The 18,868-nt window shown below is 34.9% G+C and overlaps 1 protein-coding gene across 1 annotated transcript; it reads right to left on the bottom strand.

Annotated features, from left to right (window-relative positions):
* Nucleotides 1–2,111: 2,111 nt before the first annotated feature.
* On the bottom strand, nucleotides 2,112–7,667 carry LOC149404971 (putative cytochrome c oxidase subunit 6b-like). The gene is made up of 4 exons (XM_089606779.1): nucleotides 7,354–7,667; nucleotides 5,572–5,645; nucleotides 4,729–4,804; nucleotides 2,112–2,343 (listed from the first exon to the last, which is right to left on the bottom strand). Exons 1-4 carry the CDS (start codon nucleotides 7,531–7,533, stop codon nucleotides 2,293–2,295), a joined length of 381 nt encoding a protein of 126 aa, XP_089462905.1. The 5' UTR covers nucleotides 7,534–7,667; the 3' UTR covers nucleotides 2,112–2,292.
* Between the last annotated feature and the right edge of the window lie 11,201 nt (nucleotides 7,668–18,868).

Raw genomic sequence — 18,868 nt, 5'->3', positions numbered from 1 at the left:
ATTATGAATAATCGGGAGTACACGATTGTGGTGAATGACTCTTGTATGCACGGTTGCAGGGATCGGAGAAGAAGTCAGTAAGAGTAAATACTCTGAATGATAACCATGAGTGCGGAATAGTCTTTAACAATAAGCATGTCACGTGTCCTTGGCTAGCTGATCGCTTCCTAGAGCAGTTTAGATTGAATCCTAACTTGGATTACAAGTCCTTCAAGGAAATGAGTGTTGCGTCCCATTTTTGTCACGTCTCGAGTCCGGTGTTCTACTCGGCAAGAAGATTCGCTCTTCAAAAATTAGAGGGCTCGATAAAGGAACGATATGCAATTCTCGATGACTATTGCAAACAACTCCAATCTACAAACTCAGGTACCACAGCTATTCTTAAGACTAATCTAGTTGAAGGAAAAATAGTATTTGAAAGGGCTTACATTTCTTTAACGGCTTGTAAAGACGGGTTCAACAAAGGTTGTAGACCGATGATGTAATTAGAACCTGTTTGGGTTAAAATCTGTTCCTTTTGGTATTATGTAAAGTCTGATCTACTGATTTGAAAATGAAGTTGTTTTCCTTACTGATTCATACAGTCTGATTTACAAGTCTATGTTTACTGATTTACAGGTCTGATTTATTGCCTTTGCCACACAGATTTGTAAACAGACTTGTACATAATCAATAGCAATTAGGGGGTTGAAAATGTAACCACAGATAGGGCATTGCCTGAAAATATACATAACCACACAGATTTGCCATTGCCTGAAAATGTAAACTGTTTACAGGTCTGATTAAACCATTACAGGTCTGAAAATGTACATAACCACACAGACTTGCATTGCCTTCTAATTTTAACCATTACAAAAATTACAAGCTAATACAACGATTACACCAAACCACTCTGAAATACAGACCATAACCATAACACATAACCTAGTATCAGTACATCAAAATACAGACCACAACCATAACCCAAAACACTATGAAACATCCGAAATTCCTCTGATTCTCTGAGTTCCGAGTATCCTTGTTAAGGTCTCTGAGTTCATTCACTTATTGATTAATTCCTCTGATTCTCGCATTCTCAATTCGCAAACTCTCGTTCTCATTTCGTAATCTCTCGTTCTCATTCCGTTCTTCATTGATTCTTCTGATGAGTCCTGGGATCACTTCCTTTGATCTCCTGCACATTTCAGGGTCAATCCACACAAAAAAACTGCAAGCTCCATTTCTCTGCAAAAATAAATCAATTGTCAACAGAAAAAGTGAACTCCGTCCACGCTGGGTTTAACAAAAAAAGCAAGCTCCATTTCAGGGCAATTTCGAATACCTTACCTTGTAGCAATTTTGAGACCTCCTCCATGGGTTTAACTTCGTCCACGCTGTCCTTTGGACCCACGGAATGTCACAGTGGCAATTTCGTTCAGAAATCCCAACCGAAGCTAAGTTCGTCTGCACCGAGCCTTCGCGATAACTTCGACCACTCCTCCGGGTCGAACTCGACGACTCGTCTTCCATCATTGAAAGTTTCTATCTCAGAAATTAGAAGAAGAAGAAGAAGAAGACACGATGAATACACAAGAAGGTCACGCGATTTTGGAAATTTTTTGGGGTTTAGGGTTCGAGTTTTTGATTTAGGCATATCGGCGTTTAGGGTTGATGTTTTGCTTTTGGGAATTTCGAATGAAACCCTTCTCTATTATATTTAGGGTTTAAATTTATTTTATCACATTTAATTGAAACAAAATAGTTACTTTTAATCAAATAATGACACGTGTATCTCCGTTTATATACTAACAGACTTAGTAGTAACGGATGGCAAAACAGTAACGTTATGTATTTTTGCCAAAGAATTAAAAGATTGAGTATATAAGTCATGGTTTGATAAAACATTGGGTATTATTGTCACCATTTCCTCATATATATATTGAGTACACCTAAATTTTATTCGATCCAATGCAATTATGATAGATATGAATCAAAAAGTTACGCTTAATCACACTTTAATCAACAATTTTAAGCCTCACATGTCAAATTGAGGAGCCAAACGGAACATGAGTAGAGAACGGTTTCTTCGTTGGTCATCGACGATTTATGGTGGATAAAAGAATATACATCAATAATTATAACTAACGATACGTATATATATTGCCCAAAATTACATAACAAGGCTCTAACTGCTTAGGTATTATTATGACAAAACAAATAAGGACTCTTTATATCTGCCCACAAAGAACCTAAAAAAGGAGGCTAGATATACTTTATTTTGAGCTCTTGGCACATATATATAATGGCAATAATTTAAAATTGTGGAAAAGTCCCGTTTTCTCGTTGTTGATCCCACCTCTCGATCTGCATTAAAAACAATCATCTGTCAACGGCTTAAATTTTGTACTTTTCTGAATGATAAACGGCTTAAATTCTCTGCTTTTCTGAATGATAATATATAGAGGAAATGGCGGCATAAGTGCCCAAAGTTTTCGGGTTTTTACACTTATGTACCCAAACTTTTTTTTTCGCGGCATAAGTATCCAATGTCGCTTCTCCGTCACGCTTTTAGTGTTTTGGACGTTAAATGTTGTTTTGGACGTTAAATGTAAACCCCGAACCACGTGTCTTCATCCTACAATGTCTGAGTTAATATATGTGACTGATTTGCTTAAATAAAATAATTTTGAAATGAAAAAAACAACGACGGCGAATCTCCAGGTACGTCGTCCCGCCTCCGCCGAAGTACGTCGTCCCGCCTCCGCCGAAGTACGTCGTCCTCACCAGGTACCGCCGCCCGCCTCCGCCGGCACCTGATCGAACACCGGCGGCGAATCTCCGCCGTCGAACCCGCCGTAGAAGTACGTCGTCCTCACCAGGTACCGCCGCCCCGCCTTCGCCGGCACCGCGAAGCAGTACTTCCGCGCCGCCGCCTCCGGGAAGTACCGCAGCGTCGCTAAGACGGGGACGGCCACAGATGCGTTGTCGAGGGCCGCTTTCTTTCCGACAGATACGAAGCCCTCGTCGGAGACGTACCGGAGGCCGTTCAAGGCCACGATAAATCCCGCCGGGAATAAAGAAACCGTCGTCGCGATCATGATGGACGCGAGGGCGAGGATGATGACGTGGCGGCGGCGGAGGGGAAGAGTAACGGCGGTGGCGGCGAGGGAGTGGTGGGATTCGGTGGCGTTCGATCACGCGGCGACGTTTGAGACGGTGGCGATGGAGGCGGCGGCGGAGGAGGCGGTGGTGGAGGATCTGCAGAGGTTTGTGGGGAGCCGGGAGAGGTACCGGAGAGCCGGGAGGGCGTGGCGGCGGGGTTACCTTCTGGTGGGCCCGACGGGGACGGGGAAGTCGAGCTTGATCGCGGCCATGGCGATGCGCGGCGGCCGGTCAGGGAGACGATCCGAGGTAAAATGCTATTTTTTTTTTACAAAAGATAAAAATGTATAAATCCAGCGATGAAGACACGTGGCTCGAGGTTTACATTTAACGTCCAAAACAACATTTAACGTCCAAAACACTAAAAGCGTGACGGAGAAGCGACATTGGATACTTATGCCGCGAAAAAAAAAGTTTGGGTACATAAGTGTAAAAACCCGAAAACTTTGGGCACTTATGCCGCCATTTCCTCTAATATATAATAGTAACAACAAGATAACGCCGCGTTTATCTCCGTGGTCGCTTTTAAAAGAGAGGTATTGTTAGTGCTTAAACTTTCAATCCCTGTTGATCTCATATCCTTGAATTAAATAAAGACAGTGAACCGTTACCCATACACACTTGATTCCTATTTATATTCTATTAAACTTGGGCTAATGGTATGGAAGAGGGATGAAAATTCCTTGCTTCTGGTCTTGAAATTCGAGCAGAAGAATTCATTCCGTGGAGAAACGTGAGTGACATGATTTCCTTCCACTGTATGAGCGGATGTTGACTTCCACTAGCAGAGATAGTTTCTTCCGCACGTATGATTAAGCTTTATTTTTTATGTTTTAAAAAAAATTATGAGCTATTGAATTTGTGGCAGTTGCAAATCCAACGACTCTAAATTGTGAATTTTTTTTATTACCGGAAAGAAATTCATTTTCATATACCTGAAATGGAAATTTTATTTTCAAACCCAGTGAAATTCCAATCAATATTAAAAAAAATAATTCCTTTCAGTCAAACCCGAAATTTCGAACCTCATAAAAAAGGAAATGCATTTCCTTCCACAAGCCCAAGTTTATATTTGATCGATGACAAATTTAGTTTAGGGCTCCGAAATAAAACGACGATAAATTATATGTTCAGTGGAAGTGATATACGAAAATTTCTTACATATATCTTAGCATTTTTATACCTGTATTGTTTTAGTTTTATATTCATATATTTTGTGCGCTAGTATATTTTATTATATATATAAAATAGAAGAATCTCAGTGTTTTTTTTCTTTTAAGAATCTCCTCTATCTCACAAAACACATTTTTTTTAAAGAAAAAAAAAATTGGATCCTAGACACAAATATGGTTCATTCGTACCTTTTTTTTTTTGTCAGAAAGATAAAAATATATTTAAAAAAATTTTAAATAATTTTTTTGAAACTTAAATATTTCTGAACACGTCTCTATATATTTCCTTCCAGATTAAATTATATTAATTATTTCGCAGTAACGAGACATACGGCTTGTGTCACATGTATGATGAAAGCTACACACAGTTTCTACTAAAAAAAAGACTATAATTCGTGAACGTATTATTACGTACCCATTCATCGGGGCATAATCCGCTACAACGGCTTGCAAGTTTGTGGCATGCGTCCTTTCCTTTATCCCGGACACACCTGAATACGAAACCATATAAATAAATAATAAAATTCTTAAAAAATAACAAAAAAATTAAATTCAAGGAAATAATTTCACAATCCTCTATAATATAGCTGTAATTTATTACTAATATACAATTAATTAGAAGTTCAACCATTCAAATTAAAAAATGCACTTCTTATTTTTCACTCTCCATTATTCTACAAAATTATAATTCCAGTTTTTCATCGTACCAAAAATTGTAACTTCATATTTTGCATTCATGGAAAATAATACCCCTGCTATAATTCGATCTAGAAATGTTGTGATAAGTATTATACTATATTATCTAAGAATAATTAAAAAAAATAAAGCCAAATAATTTATAAACTTAACTTAGTAATATTTTTGGAGGAACTTGTGTAAAAAATCATTCTCGATGCTTGAGTGGTCTAAAATTGTATTCCCTCATGGAATTGTACATATGATTCAAGTATACAATTCTACATTAATTAAAATTGCAGCCTCATTATCGATAAATTAAGAAACTAACCAAAATTAAGACAAGATCAATCTATGTCATATAATTTAAGCTATATTTTCAAAATTGTAATAATTAGATTACCATTTCAAGTGAGGGTAGTATTCCATATACTTTTCTTTATAAGTTTATTTGATATATGTTTGCAAACTCATGTAGTAAGCATTCCACATGGTTTCTTTATATGTTTATTTCATATAATGTTTGCGAACACATTAAATAGAAAATATGAAATGATAAAAGAAATCAAGGGTGTGACGTCACCTTTGGTACTCCAAGTAGGTGGCATAACAGTGACGTGGCTCGTCATGAGCCTTCTCATTATCCGTCCCCTCTCCCTGATTGTATAATAATAATAGCACTTTCTCATCTTATATCCCATTCCATATATAATCATTATGCATAGAAATTATTTTTAAACGATTTTATAGGGCCAGTGTAGCAAAATAGTCAAAATAAAACTATGAAATTTGTTTTTAGCCTATATTTCACAATTTTTAGGGAAATAGCCAATAGGTTTACGTGGCAATAATTAAGGTCTAATTTGCACTTATTTATTAACAAATTCGTAATTTTCTCTCTCCTATTTTTTTTCCTACACTTTTTTTACATAAAAACTTCAAAAAACCATCTCTCTCATATGAACTCGAAATTCAGTGATTCCAAATCCTACGGATTCGTGACGCCGAGATCTTCAAAAATAGATGCATTGTGTTTGATGAAAAATCATGTTTGATACCATTTATGTAGAAAAATCACGTTACTACCTTAAATATGAAAATAACTGGAAAATTTTGAAATTATAAAAAAAATAATTTGAAACTATGATGCATTAAACATAATTTTTCATCAAACACAACGGGTCTATTTTTTAAGATCTCGACGCCACGAATTTGTAGGATCTGAAATCACTCAATTTCGAGTTCGTATGAGAAAGATACGAATTTTTGAAGTTTTGATGCAAAAAAAAATATTTGAAAAAAAATAAGAGAGAGAAAGTGACGAATTTGTTTATAAATAAGAGCAAATCAGACCTTAATTATTGCCACATAAGTCATTTGGCTATATCCCTAAAAATTATCAAACATAGGCTAGATCCAAAATCACATGTTTAAAGTGGCCTAGTTACTTACAAATCTCGATTTTATAAGCATCTTAACCTACTTATTTAAGGACAGTAGAGAGAAATTCGATTTTGTACGAAAAAAAAAATTGTTCGAAATCATCGGAACCGAACCTTAAAAAAATATCTACGTTAAGGACCAAAGTCGATTATATGAGATCTCGTGCGCCCTCATTCCCTATATTATTCGTAGCATATAATAAATGAAAAAAACCGTATGATAAAATATGACACCGGAAATTTTGTCCCAAAATCTCTGGGGAATAAGATGAAATTGATATCTCCGTTTGACACTATTTAATATCATATTTTTAAAATTATATTTTTAGTTGAATTTTTTTTTTAACAAAATGCATGATTAAAATAAATATGAGAATCTCGAAATCACGAAATATAATATAAAAAACTCCGAGCATATTGTAGAAAATAGTTAGAAAATTTTTAAGTACTATTTTTTACGATTTCGGAGGTCTCATTTTCCGAAAATATGAGACGGGACTGAGAGATCCTATTTTTTCGTATTTGATATGACCAACTTAATAACGATTATTAATTATTATATATTTTGAGGGAGAGAGATCTATTATAATAGTTTGTCGTCCGGATAAAACTGATAAGAGAAATTTATTAAGCGGGCTCGCTAACCTATCAAATTCTAAAAATAAATTCAACAATGTCATCATCACTTAATCAAAACAAGACCTTTTTTTGTTTTTTGGCATGATTTTTGAAGGATGTTTAGCTACTTTTTAAATAAGGACACAAAGAAAGAGGCATATTCTGTATCGAAAATTGACGGAAACCATCGAACCAACCAAAAAAAAAGAAAGATAATTATTAAAAAAAAAAAACCACCTACATTCAGAACATGATCTTTCATATATATATATATATATATATATATATATATAGTTATTAGTTACCCCGGGAGTGTTGTTTCTGCGGAGGTTGGGGTTAGTGTGGACGGAGGAGGGAGGCGGTGCGGCGGAGACTGTGCCGTACTCGTGAGGTGGACGCGGTGCCTGCTCGCCACGTGTCACCTTGTTCACGTCCCTTCCCCTCATCCTGTTGTGTGGGTCCATCACTGATCCTGCCCCAGACATTTTCTTCCTTCTTCTTCTTCTTCTTCTTCGTTTGTGATAATTTTCTTATTGATATTCCTTTGCTCTTGCTTTGCTTTTGATTGCAAATATATATATTATTGTATATGAATGCACCGCCGGGAGTTTAGGCATATATATATATATATATATATATATTGTGATAATATACGTGCACTGCTCTGAATGTTTCTAGTCTGGTCTCTGGTGCCTGGGTTTTGATGGGCGGTGCTAGTGCCACGTGGCGGAGAGAGAGACGCGTGTTCGGGTGTGTTGGCTGGTTTCGCTTCACCACACGTGGCACGGTGTGACATGATCGAAACCAATCGTGGATTTTTTTCAGGAAATGGTGTTTTCCCGTGAAAAATGGGCTTTCATTTTTTCTACTGTTCCTGATTTGGCTAGATTAATGAACACTTGCGATTTGAGGCCTTTTTCTCTTGTTTTTGTTACTTCTTTCTGAGCATTTATCCGTAAATCTCATCACGTTGTTACTATGTTTGATGCAAGACACTTAATTATCAACAGGTTTTCGCACATTGATAAGAAAATAGCTTATCATCGAAACTTCAACTTATGTGGATCTTAATATATTGTATGAACGGTATGGTCTTTTAGAAATTGAGATGTGCAAATCCAAAAATTTGTAGGAGGTGTAAGAAAAAAATGTTAGCTAGATTGCTAATAATAGGCGGGAATAATAAGACAAATTTCATAACTAAATTAAATAAATAATCATGAACGAAACTAATAAAAATACATACATAGACATGTAGAACCAAAAATAAATAAATTAAAAACTAAACCGGATATCACCAAGAAACCGGTCTAGAAAGGGAAAATGGTAACCACGTCGAGGCTTGTTTGACAATTTCCTTAAAGCGTTATTGCTCTCCCACCGGGTGCTGGAATAACGTGAGCAACCGCCTCCCAGGATACAACGACGTACGAGAAGAACAAAGCACCAACTTGTTCAGCTCCGGCGAACTTGAACGCATGCCAGAATACTACCACCTATACCAAGAAAAATTGAGAGGAAAGCTGGAAAATAAACTCAAGAAAAAGAGTTATTTTATGTGTGTTTGTTTCAGCCAAAAGCTCTTTTCTTATCTTTTCTTTTCTTCCTGCTGAATGAAAAGACTAACTCGTCTTTTATATGCACTAATATTTGATCAGTTTTTATTGATAAAAACCGTGGCATCTAATGTACCATATATCACTCTTATCAAATATGACATAAAGTCATTTTATATGACATAAGTATGCATATAAACCTTCAGCTTTTAATGGCTATTAATATGCCAAAACGGTCTGCCACACTAATGCTCAATCAAGCCACTTAATACAAAATTATTGGCTATTTATTTTATTACAAAAATAATGCAAGAAGAGTTATTCATGTAATAACTAAAAAGAAGGGATAAAATTATCAATAAGGAGATACATATATAAACACAGCCAAGGCAAGCAGCCCAAGCCCATCGCGGACATTCGACCGGACGCCGGCGCGCACACCAGGATCACGTTAAGAGACCCTAATTCGTTTACGTCTCTTTTTTTTCCCCATTGTAATTTCGCTTCCTTCACACAATTAATGTGTTTCTCATAACACACTTTGAGCATCAATTTCTCATTCAGCTTAGCTTCAATTTTGGCAAATAAATAACCGATCGTATACCTCTTGCAATGAAGAATACACATCGGTCAAAACATTTCAGTTTCAAAGAGTGGACACCCCTCGAATATTTGCCACAAATAAACCAATAACTTGATATTAAATTGTATTTAATATCAATAAAACACACTATATTCCAACAATCCCCCACATGAATGAAATTGAGAAACGTCCACACAGGACATGACTCGTCTCGATATGGTGATAGCTTCTACGGTCAATATCTGCATAGGATAGGTAGGTATAACCTTTGAACCTTCCCTCGTGAAAATATGTCATGTTTACTGACTACTCAGTAGACGCGATGTCCTTGAACTGTTAGTCGTTTGTGTATAAACGATAAACATATTTCCCTCAGATATCTTCCTGACATAAGATCAGTTCTCATGATTATGCTCATTTCGGCCCTGAAACATGCGCCTGGTTCTGCAAGAGTTTCTAAAGAATTAAGCCCGATTAATTCTCTTTCGAAGCGGCCTCACTTCTCTCTCACATAGGTGATTCTTTACCAAAAGTAATCCCGCATTACTTCATCAAATCGCAAAAGATTTGATATCATAGAATCATTAAAAGCTCAACGCTTAACCTCGTACGGGTGTCACTGTTTTTATCATAGGAATAGGACCAGGGGGTCTTCCCCCACAGTGATCTCACTTCATCTTGGCAATTAGGTTGTCCCTTTGAACCAAGATTTTGGGATCTCCAATCAACATGGTTGGGTTTCCTTTGCCTAGACTTATTGTTCGTGGGCTTAAGCCCTACTCCTTTAGATGTCTTCTCTAAATGGTCAATCTATAACCCTTAGGTTAGCGGATCCTCAATATTCTCTGTGGACCTAATATAGTCAAATCCATTGACTCCATATAAGAGAAGTTAACTCATGGTTTTTATGTCGTTGACAAAATGTCTAGACATACCATGGTTCATCACGTTATGTGCTCTACTAATAAATTGGTTATAACAATATAATCATATTGTATGCAAAACTCAAGAATATCCTCTACAAAATAAAATGGCATTCTGCCTCTTCAACATCTTTATTAGTGTAACAAACTCGGATTCCAACGTGGATCGAGTTATCACTTATTTTATGGAGGATTTCCAAAGCTCAATTTTTTTTTTTTTATCTCCCAAAATGAATACCAATCCACAAAAGGATTTAAGATATCCAACTCGCATCAGTGAATCATTCAATGATTTTTGGAATATCTCTTATTAAGTAGAAAATAGTTACGAGTAAATCGTAGATACCTCAGTACCCTCACGATCACTATGCATAGTTTTCAACCTGGAGTACTCGTATAGCTATCCAATCTACTTATAGTGTTGGCCAAATCAAATTAAGACTACCTAACACTTTCACATATTCAATTTTGAGAGTTATTTTCTACAATTCTTAGACAAGCATCGTCTAACTCCAATATGACATCTAGAATTGTCATTTCCAAACTTGTTAAGAATTTCCAGCGACTTGTGACTGTTTCAAGATAATCCCATTGGACTTTCATGTAAATAGACCCTCAATATTACATTGACAAGTCCAATATATTTTATATCAAAGTCACGGTTTGATATATTATATGTGTATTTGACCATGAAATTATTATTACTCATAATAAGCATGTCAACAACATATAAACACAGAATCATATACCTATGTTCAGTGTATACTTATTTGTCACACTCGTGGATCTAAAAAATAATTGACATTTTAATGGAGTCAAAATTTCTTAAGCCATTATCATAGCCTTTCGTTAAGATCATAAAACAATATGACCAATTACATACTTTCCTTTCTTACTTAAGCGCAATACAACTCTCGAGTTGTTCTACATAGATTTCTTCATCAAGATATCTATTTAAGGAAAGTAATTTTACATCGTTATGATGAATTTCAAGATTACACAACAAGGTGATTGAAATTATCATTTTAATGGATGTTATTCTCGTGACGAGAGAATACATAACAAAGTGGTCAAGATTCTCTAGATGTCTTATGACCTTTTATTACAATTTTCGTCTTGTAATTAACAAGTTAGGTCATCCACTTTCATCTTTCTCATGAAGGTAGATTTCGAGCCAAGTGCTTTACTACCAAGAAGAAGATTAACCAACTTCGCAAAGTGGTTTAGCATAATAAAGTCTCTATCACTTCTTATGGTATAAGTCCATAATTGACTCTCAAAAGAGTTCATGGGCTCTTAGTATGTTAGTGGTCAACACTCTAGCACATAATTAATAAATTCATATCAAATGACATTTCTACCAATACTTATGTTCTACGTCTCATTGAGACTTTATCTCTTCTTCGGGCTCTTCATCAAGTTCTTGAGTTACTTTCTCAATAACCTCAATACTTTAAATAAAGAACTCGGTCCATCTTCCTTAGACTTGTAAGGAAATATGTGCTCGAAGAACAAAGTATTTTAGATTATATAAAATAATCTTTGTATTTATCAAGGTTTTTCAAACCATACAATACACATATCTAAAATGTGTATATTAATAAAGATGCAACCAAAGCTCTTGGTTCACTCTTTTAATCCATTTGAGCGGTTTCCATCACTCCGGTCGAGTACCCCCACATTCGAAAGTATTTGTAGGAGACCGTCATTCCTTTAATAACTCAAATAAAGATACAAAATCCTTCTTTTGACATACCTTATTCAAAAGGTAAAATACCAGCATGATGGTGACCCCCCACATGTCTAATGATTTAAGCAACATCACATTAAAAAATGTGATTCAATTGTTTGGAAACACCATACAATATAAGATACTATGATGGAGTGACATTCTAAATAAATCCATGTTATGCACATAAGCATCAAATGGTTTTAACATATTCACCTCAACGGTCACCTCGCACCATATTAAACTTTTACAAAGTTGACTTTTAACCTTCAACTTTAAATAATGCAAATTACTCAATTGCCACAAAATTGCTTATAAGCAAATAAACTATTTTGTACATTCCTCAATGAATGTCACAAAATAATTATTTACACATTTCGTTGGTCCATAAACCATTATTGAAAATTTCAATCTTTCAACACTACGAAATAATTTTCTCAATTATTGATTCAACACAAATTTCACTTATGTGTTTGAAATCATAATTTTGTTATCCAAATAAATTATTATTTGCATTGTGTCAATACCCTCATGACAATGTCTTTCTATACACAATAAGACATATGCACAAATAATAATTATTGGACACACGTCCATATTCAAACCACTCATGGTAAGAATTAAAATCTAGCTAGGTCTCATAAACCAATTTAAACAAATGGTTAAACAATTTCCCATAAACAAGATTCTCTCTTATTTCGGGCATATGGGAAAAATTTAAACCCATTTTATCTCGGGATAGCGGAGCTCATCCCATGACGATTCAAGTACATTTCACCATGACTTATTCAAGTCCATGTCATAAAGATATTTGTGTATAAAAAAATGTGGTGGAAAGCCACAAACATTAGGAGTTTAAGACTCCAAGTTTACATAGGAGACCACGGCAACAACAACAATGTCCGCCGTATTGGTTTTCCAATTCTTTCATATTACGGTTATCAACAAACCGTAAATCAGCGACCATCAATGTCGCTAATAAAATAATTACCAAGGAACCTTAGATAATATTTTATTTGGAATGTCCCACCATTCACCTCAAGCACAGTTGAGGATTTACTTACTTAATTTCGGCAATTAGCCATATTATATGATCTCCTAAGTGGTCGTGAAACTCTTTTCGGAGTTATAGTTGATCTCTTTGAACCAAAGAGGAACAACCTCACTATCAAAACATAACACCTCTCATAAGTGCTGAAACTGGTTTGATTACCTTCCAAAACCGAAGGCATGTTCTCGAAGACCGATACCACATAAAAAGATTAACAACAGTTAAATCTCCGGCCGGTGTGAATTTTGTGTAAGATTAAAAATCTAGAACTTGATTCACCACCATCTTTGAACAACAAAGACAACATTAGGACGTGGCTTAAAATAAATAAAAATTAGAGCCCACATCCATGGTTATGGATTTCTCATCCAATGAAACCCAACACTCCATAAAAATATGTCATTAAAGACTTGTCAATAAAAATTCCAACACAAGAAGTCAGAATCTCAATTCTTATTCCTAAGGGCCATTAGCACCTTTTGGATAGATTCCAACCCCTCGGGGTTCGGATCCACGGTCAAGAACCTCATTAGACCGTCATGGTCATAAATATATATATTTTTTAATTTAATGGGTTTCGTCCCATTTCATATCTCGGGCCATACGGCCAACATCATCATGGCGGGCACTCGTGCCACGAACCCACATGGAATAAGACCCTCGGGTCTAATTTCGGCCGTAGCCATCAACACACCTTTTACCCAAAAAAAAAATTACGGGATTTACATAACCCAACGGTTATATCACGAGGGGAGGTGGTACACAAGCCAATCCGGAGGCGCCATGGGATCAACCAAAATTAAATTGTAGCGTTCCATATCTACAAAATAAAATTAATAAACTTAGTTTCGTGAATATTTCGTGCTCGGAAAATATATAAACCGACTCCTACAACCGAGTATGCAACCTGTCTAGAACAAAAAATAACGCTTTAAGATTGTTAGCTAGATTGCTAATAATAGGCGGGAATAATAAGACAAATTTCATAACTAAATTAAATAAATAATCATGAACGAAACTAATAAAAATACATACATAGACATGTAGAACCAAAAATAAATAAATTAAAAACTACACCGGATATCACCAAGAAACCGGTCTAGAAAGGGAAAATGGTAACCACGTCGAGGCTTGTTTGACAATTTCCTTAAAGCGTTATTGCTCTCCCACCGGGTGCTGGAATAACGTGAGCAACCGCCTCCCAGGATACAACGACGTACGAGAAGAACAAAGCACCAACTTGTTCAGCTCCGGCGAACTTGAACGCATGCCAGAATACTACCACCTATACCGAGAAAAATTGAGAGGAAAGCTGGAAAATAAACTCAAGAAAAAGAGTTATTTTATGTGTGTTTGTTTCAGCCAAAAGCTCTTTTCTTATCTTTTCTTTTCTTCCTGCTGAATGAAAAGACTAACTCGTCTTTTATATGCACTAATATTTGATCAGTTTTTATTGATAAAAACCGTGGCATCTAATGTACCATATATCACTCTTATCAAATATGACATAAAGTCATTTTATATGACATAAGTATGCATATAAACCTTCAGCTTTTAATGGCTATTAATATGCCAAAACGGTCTGCCACACTAATGCTCAATCAAGCCACTTAATACAAAATTATTGGCTATTTATTTTATTACAAAAATAATGCAAGAAGAGTTATTCATGTAATAACTAAAAAGAAGGGATAAAATTATCAATAAGGAGATACATATATAAACACAGCCAAGGCAAGCAGCCCAAGCCCATCGCGGACATTCGACCGGACGCCGGCGCGCACACCAGGATCACGTTAAGAGACCCTAATTCGTTTACGTCTCTTTTTTTTCCCCATTGTAATTTCGCTTCCTTCACACAATTAATGTGTTTCTCATAACACACTTTGAGCATCAATTTCTCATTCAGCTTAGCTTCAATTTTGGCAAATAAATAACCGATCGTATACCTCTTGCAATGAAGAATACACATCGGTCAAAACATTTCAGTTTCAAAGAGTGGACACCCCTCGAATATTTGCCACAAATAAACCAATAACTTGATATTAAATTGTATTTAATATCAATAAAACACACTATATTCCAACAAAAAAGGAAAAGAAAAGGAGAGAGGTACATGAAAAATCATATATAATTTTAGGTTAAAAAATTATAACAATAGGAATATATATACACTTAGTCTTTACCCTCTGATCCTCACCTAACTCCATTAGTAAATAAAACATAATAGTCCTCTTAAATTTTTGTATAAATTGCTATCCTCTAATTTTTTTAGGCATTCACGTCCAATCTCTTCTTTTTTTTTTTTTTTTTTTTTTTTTAAATTTTATCACAATTATAAGGGTTTTTTTTTTTCTTCACTAGGACTACATTAATGGGAGTTATTTCCAACAAAAAAAAGACTACATTAATGGAAGTTTCCATATTACTACTTAAAAAAACACATAGTAACAAACATTTAACTATTAGTGACAAATTTATCACTATTACTTACATAACATTTCTATATTTTAAAAAAAAATGTAGAATAAGTCATTCCATTCTTGACTACAAGGTGAGTAGTAGAGTATTTGCTTTATACTTATATATAAAAGAAAAATTGTCCCATTTACCACCAATTTCATAACATTTTCCCACTTTTCACCAAAACACTAATTTGTCCCAAAATGCCACCATCTATGTCAACAATGTTGATATCTATTTTTTCTCTTCACTATGAGATGTCAACAATGTTGACATCTCGGTGGTATTTTGGGACAAATTAGTGTTTTGGTGGAAAGTTGGAAAATGTTATGAAATTGGTGGCAAATGAGGCGATTTCTCTATATAAAATAAAATAAAAACCAAACATAATGATGATATAATGTTCAACTCAACTTAAATTAATTGGTTTTTTAAATTAATGAGATCAATTTTGACATGTACGTTTTATTAAGAATATGTGAAGTAAAAATTAAAACAGAAAAAGATAGAAGGGTTTCATTTAAGTATAATCCAACATGATATCATTTGTTTATTTATACATATAGATGTACTTTTAAGTGCAGTTAATTTATTTAGGTATTGAAAAATAATAAAAGTAATGAGTATTTATTTTCATTGGTTGATTAATTTGTGGTAAATATTTGAGTGAATATATTTTTTTTAATCTGGAATTTTGGAGAAGATTTTTAATCTTTGTAACGAGCGGTATAAAATCGAATGTTTATATGTTAATATTGGATAAATTGATGCTCAAAATATGTTGAGAACATAGAAAGATAATGAAGAAAAAAAATAAATATTTATGAGTCAGAATGCGTATAGTCTTGACTAAAGATTTAAGGGCATGTTTGGTTTGAGGTAATGAGAGAGGGAATGGAATCATGATTCTTTAAATTGGGTGATTCTATTGTTTGGTTTTAAAATTAAAATAGGAATGCTTATTATAATGTAATACCAATTCACCCATTTTAGCTGAATAAACATTCAATAGGGGTACCAGTAGAATGACAAATCCATTCCAGTTTCATATTTAATCCCCAAATTACCCTCAGTAAATATACCCTCATTTAAACTGAAGACATAACCTAACCTAGCCATTTATTCACAACCAGCGTTCATTTGACTGAGTAAATTCACAGCCACCCAAAAATCTTTGCCAATCTCCGTCACGGCCACCGTCCGACGCCTTCTCCGACATCATCTCCGACGGCGCCCTCCACCGACGTAGTCGTTGGAGCTGCTTCCCGTTCACCAGGTTTGTTTTCTCTGTTTCTTTCGCCTCCATGTTTGTTTGCTTCACTTTGGTAAATCTAGTTTCTCATATTCAAGCTATGGGTTTCACTGTTTATCTATTTTTCATTCATTTTTCTCTGATGTTTAACTTTGCTTCACTTTGCTTCATTTTTTCCTTCACTTTGCTTCACATTGGTAAATCTCGTTTCTCTGCTTCGCCGTTCAACTTTGGTTGTTGGAACGGTTTTGGATATGATGTTTTAATTGAATATGTATTGTTTTTTTTTTCATGCCTTGCTGTGAATAGTATAAAAAACTTAAATGGTTTCCATGGTCTGAACTTAAAAAAGAGTTTGGTGGAAACTTATTATTGTACATAAAAATCCACTTCTGGATGACGTTTTAACTTATTTATTTCTCTGCTAAGTGATGAATTTGTTGTAGTCAATACAGCAATGTGGAATGTGTTTCTTTACGAATAAGTCTCGTTGCTTGACCATTGTTCCTCGAATGTGTTTCCCTTTAAGAACAGTGATAAAGATGAACATGTGTGTTTGCTTATTTGTGTAATTATTTGTTGTAAATTTCTCAGAATATCAATGTGAATCGTTAAGGAAAATATCAATAACCAATAATGTTGTTCTACTTATTGTAGGATAATGGCTCGATTATCTTTTGTTCAAAGACAAATAATGAGAAAGAAGGAGATAATGACTCTTTATTCACAATGGTTGAATATTTTGCGTAGTGTTGAGTGGTTCTTAAAGTTGCGGGAAACAATGATAAAAGATTATATCACAACCAACTCTCTTAGACGGAAACTTTATTTCCTCGACATAGCTACCAATAGAAAGATTGTTTATGAACTAGTTTACGAGAATGATAACACGTGTCATGACCAACTTAGATTGAATAGGGAAACCTTCACAAATCTATGTATATTGCTTGAAACTAGGGGTGGACTAAAAGCATATAAGTATGTACAAGTCGATGAGCAAGTGGCTATGTTTTTGCATATATTGGCTCATCATGTTAAGAATAGAGTAATCAAGTTTCAATTTATGAGATCCGGGGAGACGGTTAGTAAGTACTTTCACAATGTTCTACATGCGATTATTCGATTACATGGAGAGTTGTTGAAAAAACCCGAACCTATATTGGAGAATTCAATCGATGAGAGGTGGAAGTGGTTTAAGGTATTCATCTTTTTAATTTCAACCTGGTTTCCTATCCATACATATTGTAGCTAACTTATATTGTAACTTCATTTGTGTAGAATTGTTTAGGAGCATTAGATGGGACATATATTAAAGTGAGAGTTCCTGTGATAGAAAGACCAAGATATCGTACTCGTAAAGGTGATGTAGCAACAAATGTCTTAGGTGTGTGCTCACATGATATGCAATTTATATACGTATTACCCGAATGGGAGGGATCAGCGGCCGATGGTAGAGTTTTACGTGATGCAATACGTAGGAGAAATGGTTTACAAGTTCCAAATGGTATGTCAATGATCATACATAGTTTATAGTATTCACTATCGGTCGAAACACCTTATATACCATAAAATTTTGTTCTCTAGGTCAATATTACCTTGTAGATGCCGGCTATACTAATGGTCCAGGATTTCTCGCTCCATTTCGAGGTCAACGCTACCACCTAACCGTGTGGAGAGAAGGGCCTCAACCAAACAGTCCTCAAGAATATTTCAATATGAAGCATTCATCGGCTAGAAATGTCATCGAAAGGTGTTTCGGAGCCATTAAGAATCGTTGGGCAATTCTTAGGAGTCCTTCTTTTTATCCAATAAAGACTCAAAATCGTATCATATTGGCGTGTTGTCTACTACACAACTTTATTCGAAGAGAAATGCCGGATGATATTCCAAGTGAGGAGATTGATATGGAAGAAGATAATATTCAAGATGAAGAAAATATTGATGATGACTTGATAACAAACATTGAGCCATCGGAAGAATGGACGACATGGAGAAATAATTTTGCTAATGAGATGTACAACGAGTGGAGAGCACGTATATGAGTGGATTGATAATGACTTAATTGTATTTATAATTATTACACTAGTATTTATAAGTTTGCTACTGTTTTGTTTTGCTATATGGTGTTTTGCATATGAATTTTTCATATATTACATTTGATATGTTTTTTTTTCTAAATGAATTGAATCTGTTTTTAAATGCTTGCATTTGATTTGTTTGTAGACAGGTTTCTTTATGTGTTGTTTACGTATTTATGGTGTTG

This window comes from Urtica dioica, chromosome 2 (assembly GCF_054948205.1).
Source record: "Urtica dioica subsp. dioica isolate 48M chromosome 2, U.dioica_male_clone48M_v1_H2, whole genome shotgun sequence".
Lineage (NCBI taxonomy): Eukaryota > Viridiplantae > Streptophyta > Magnoliopsida > Rosales > Urticaceae > Urtica > Urtica dioica.
Note: the sequence above shows the minus strand (reverse complement) of the source record. Positions and strands in the feature narration are given on the sequence as shown.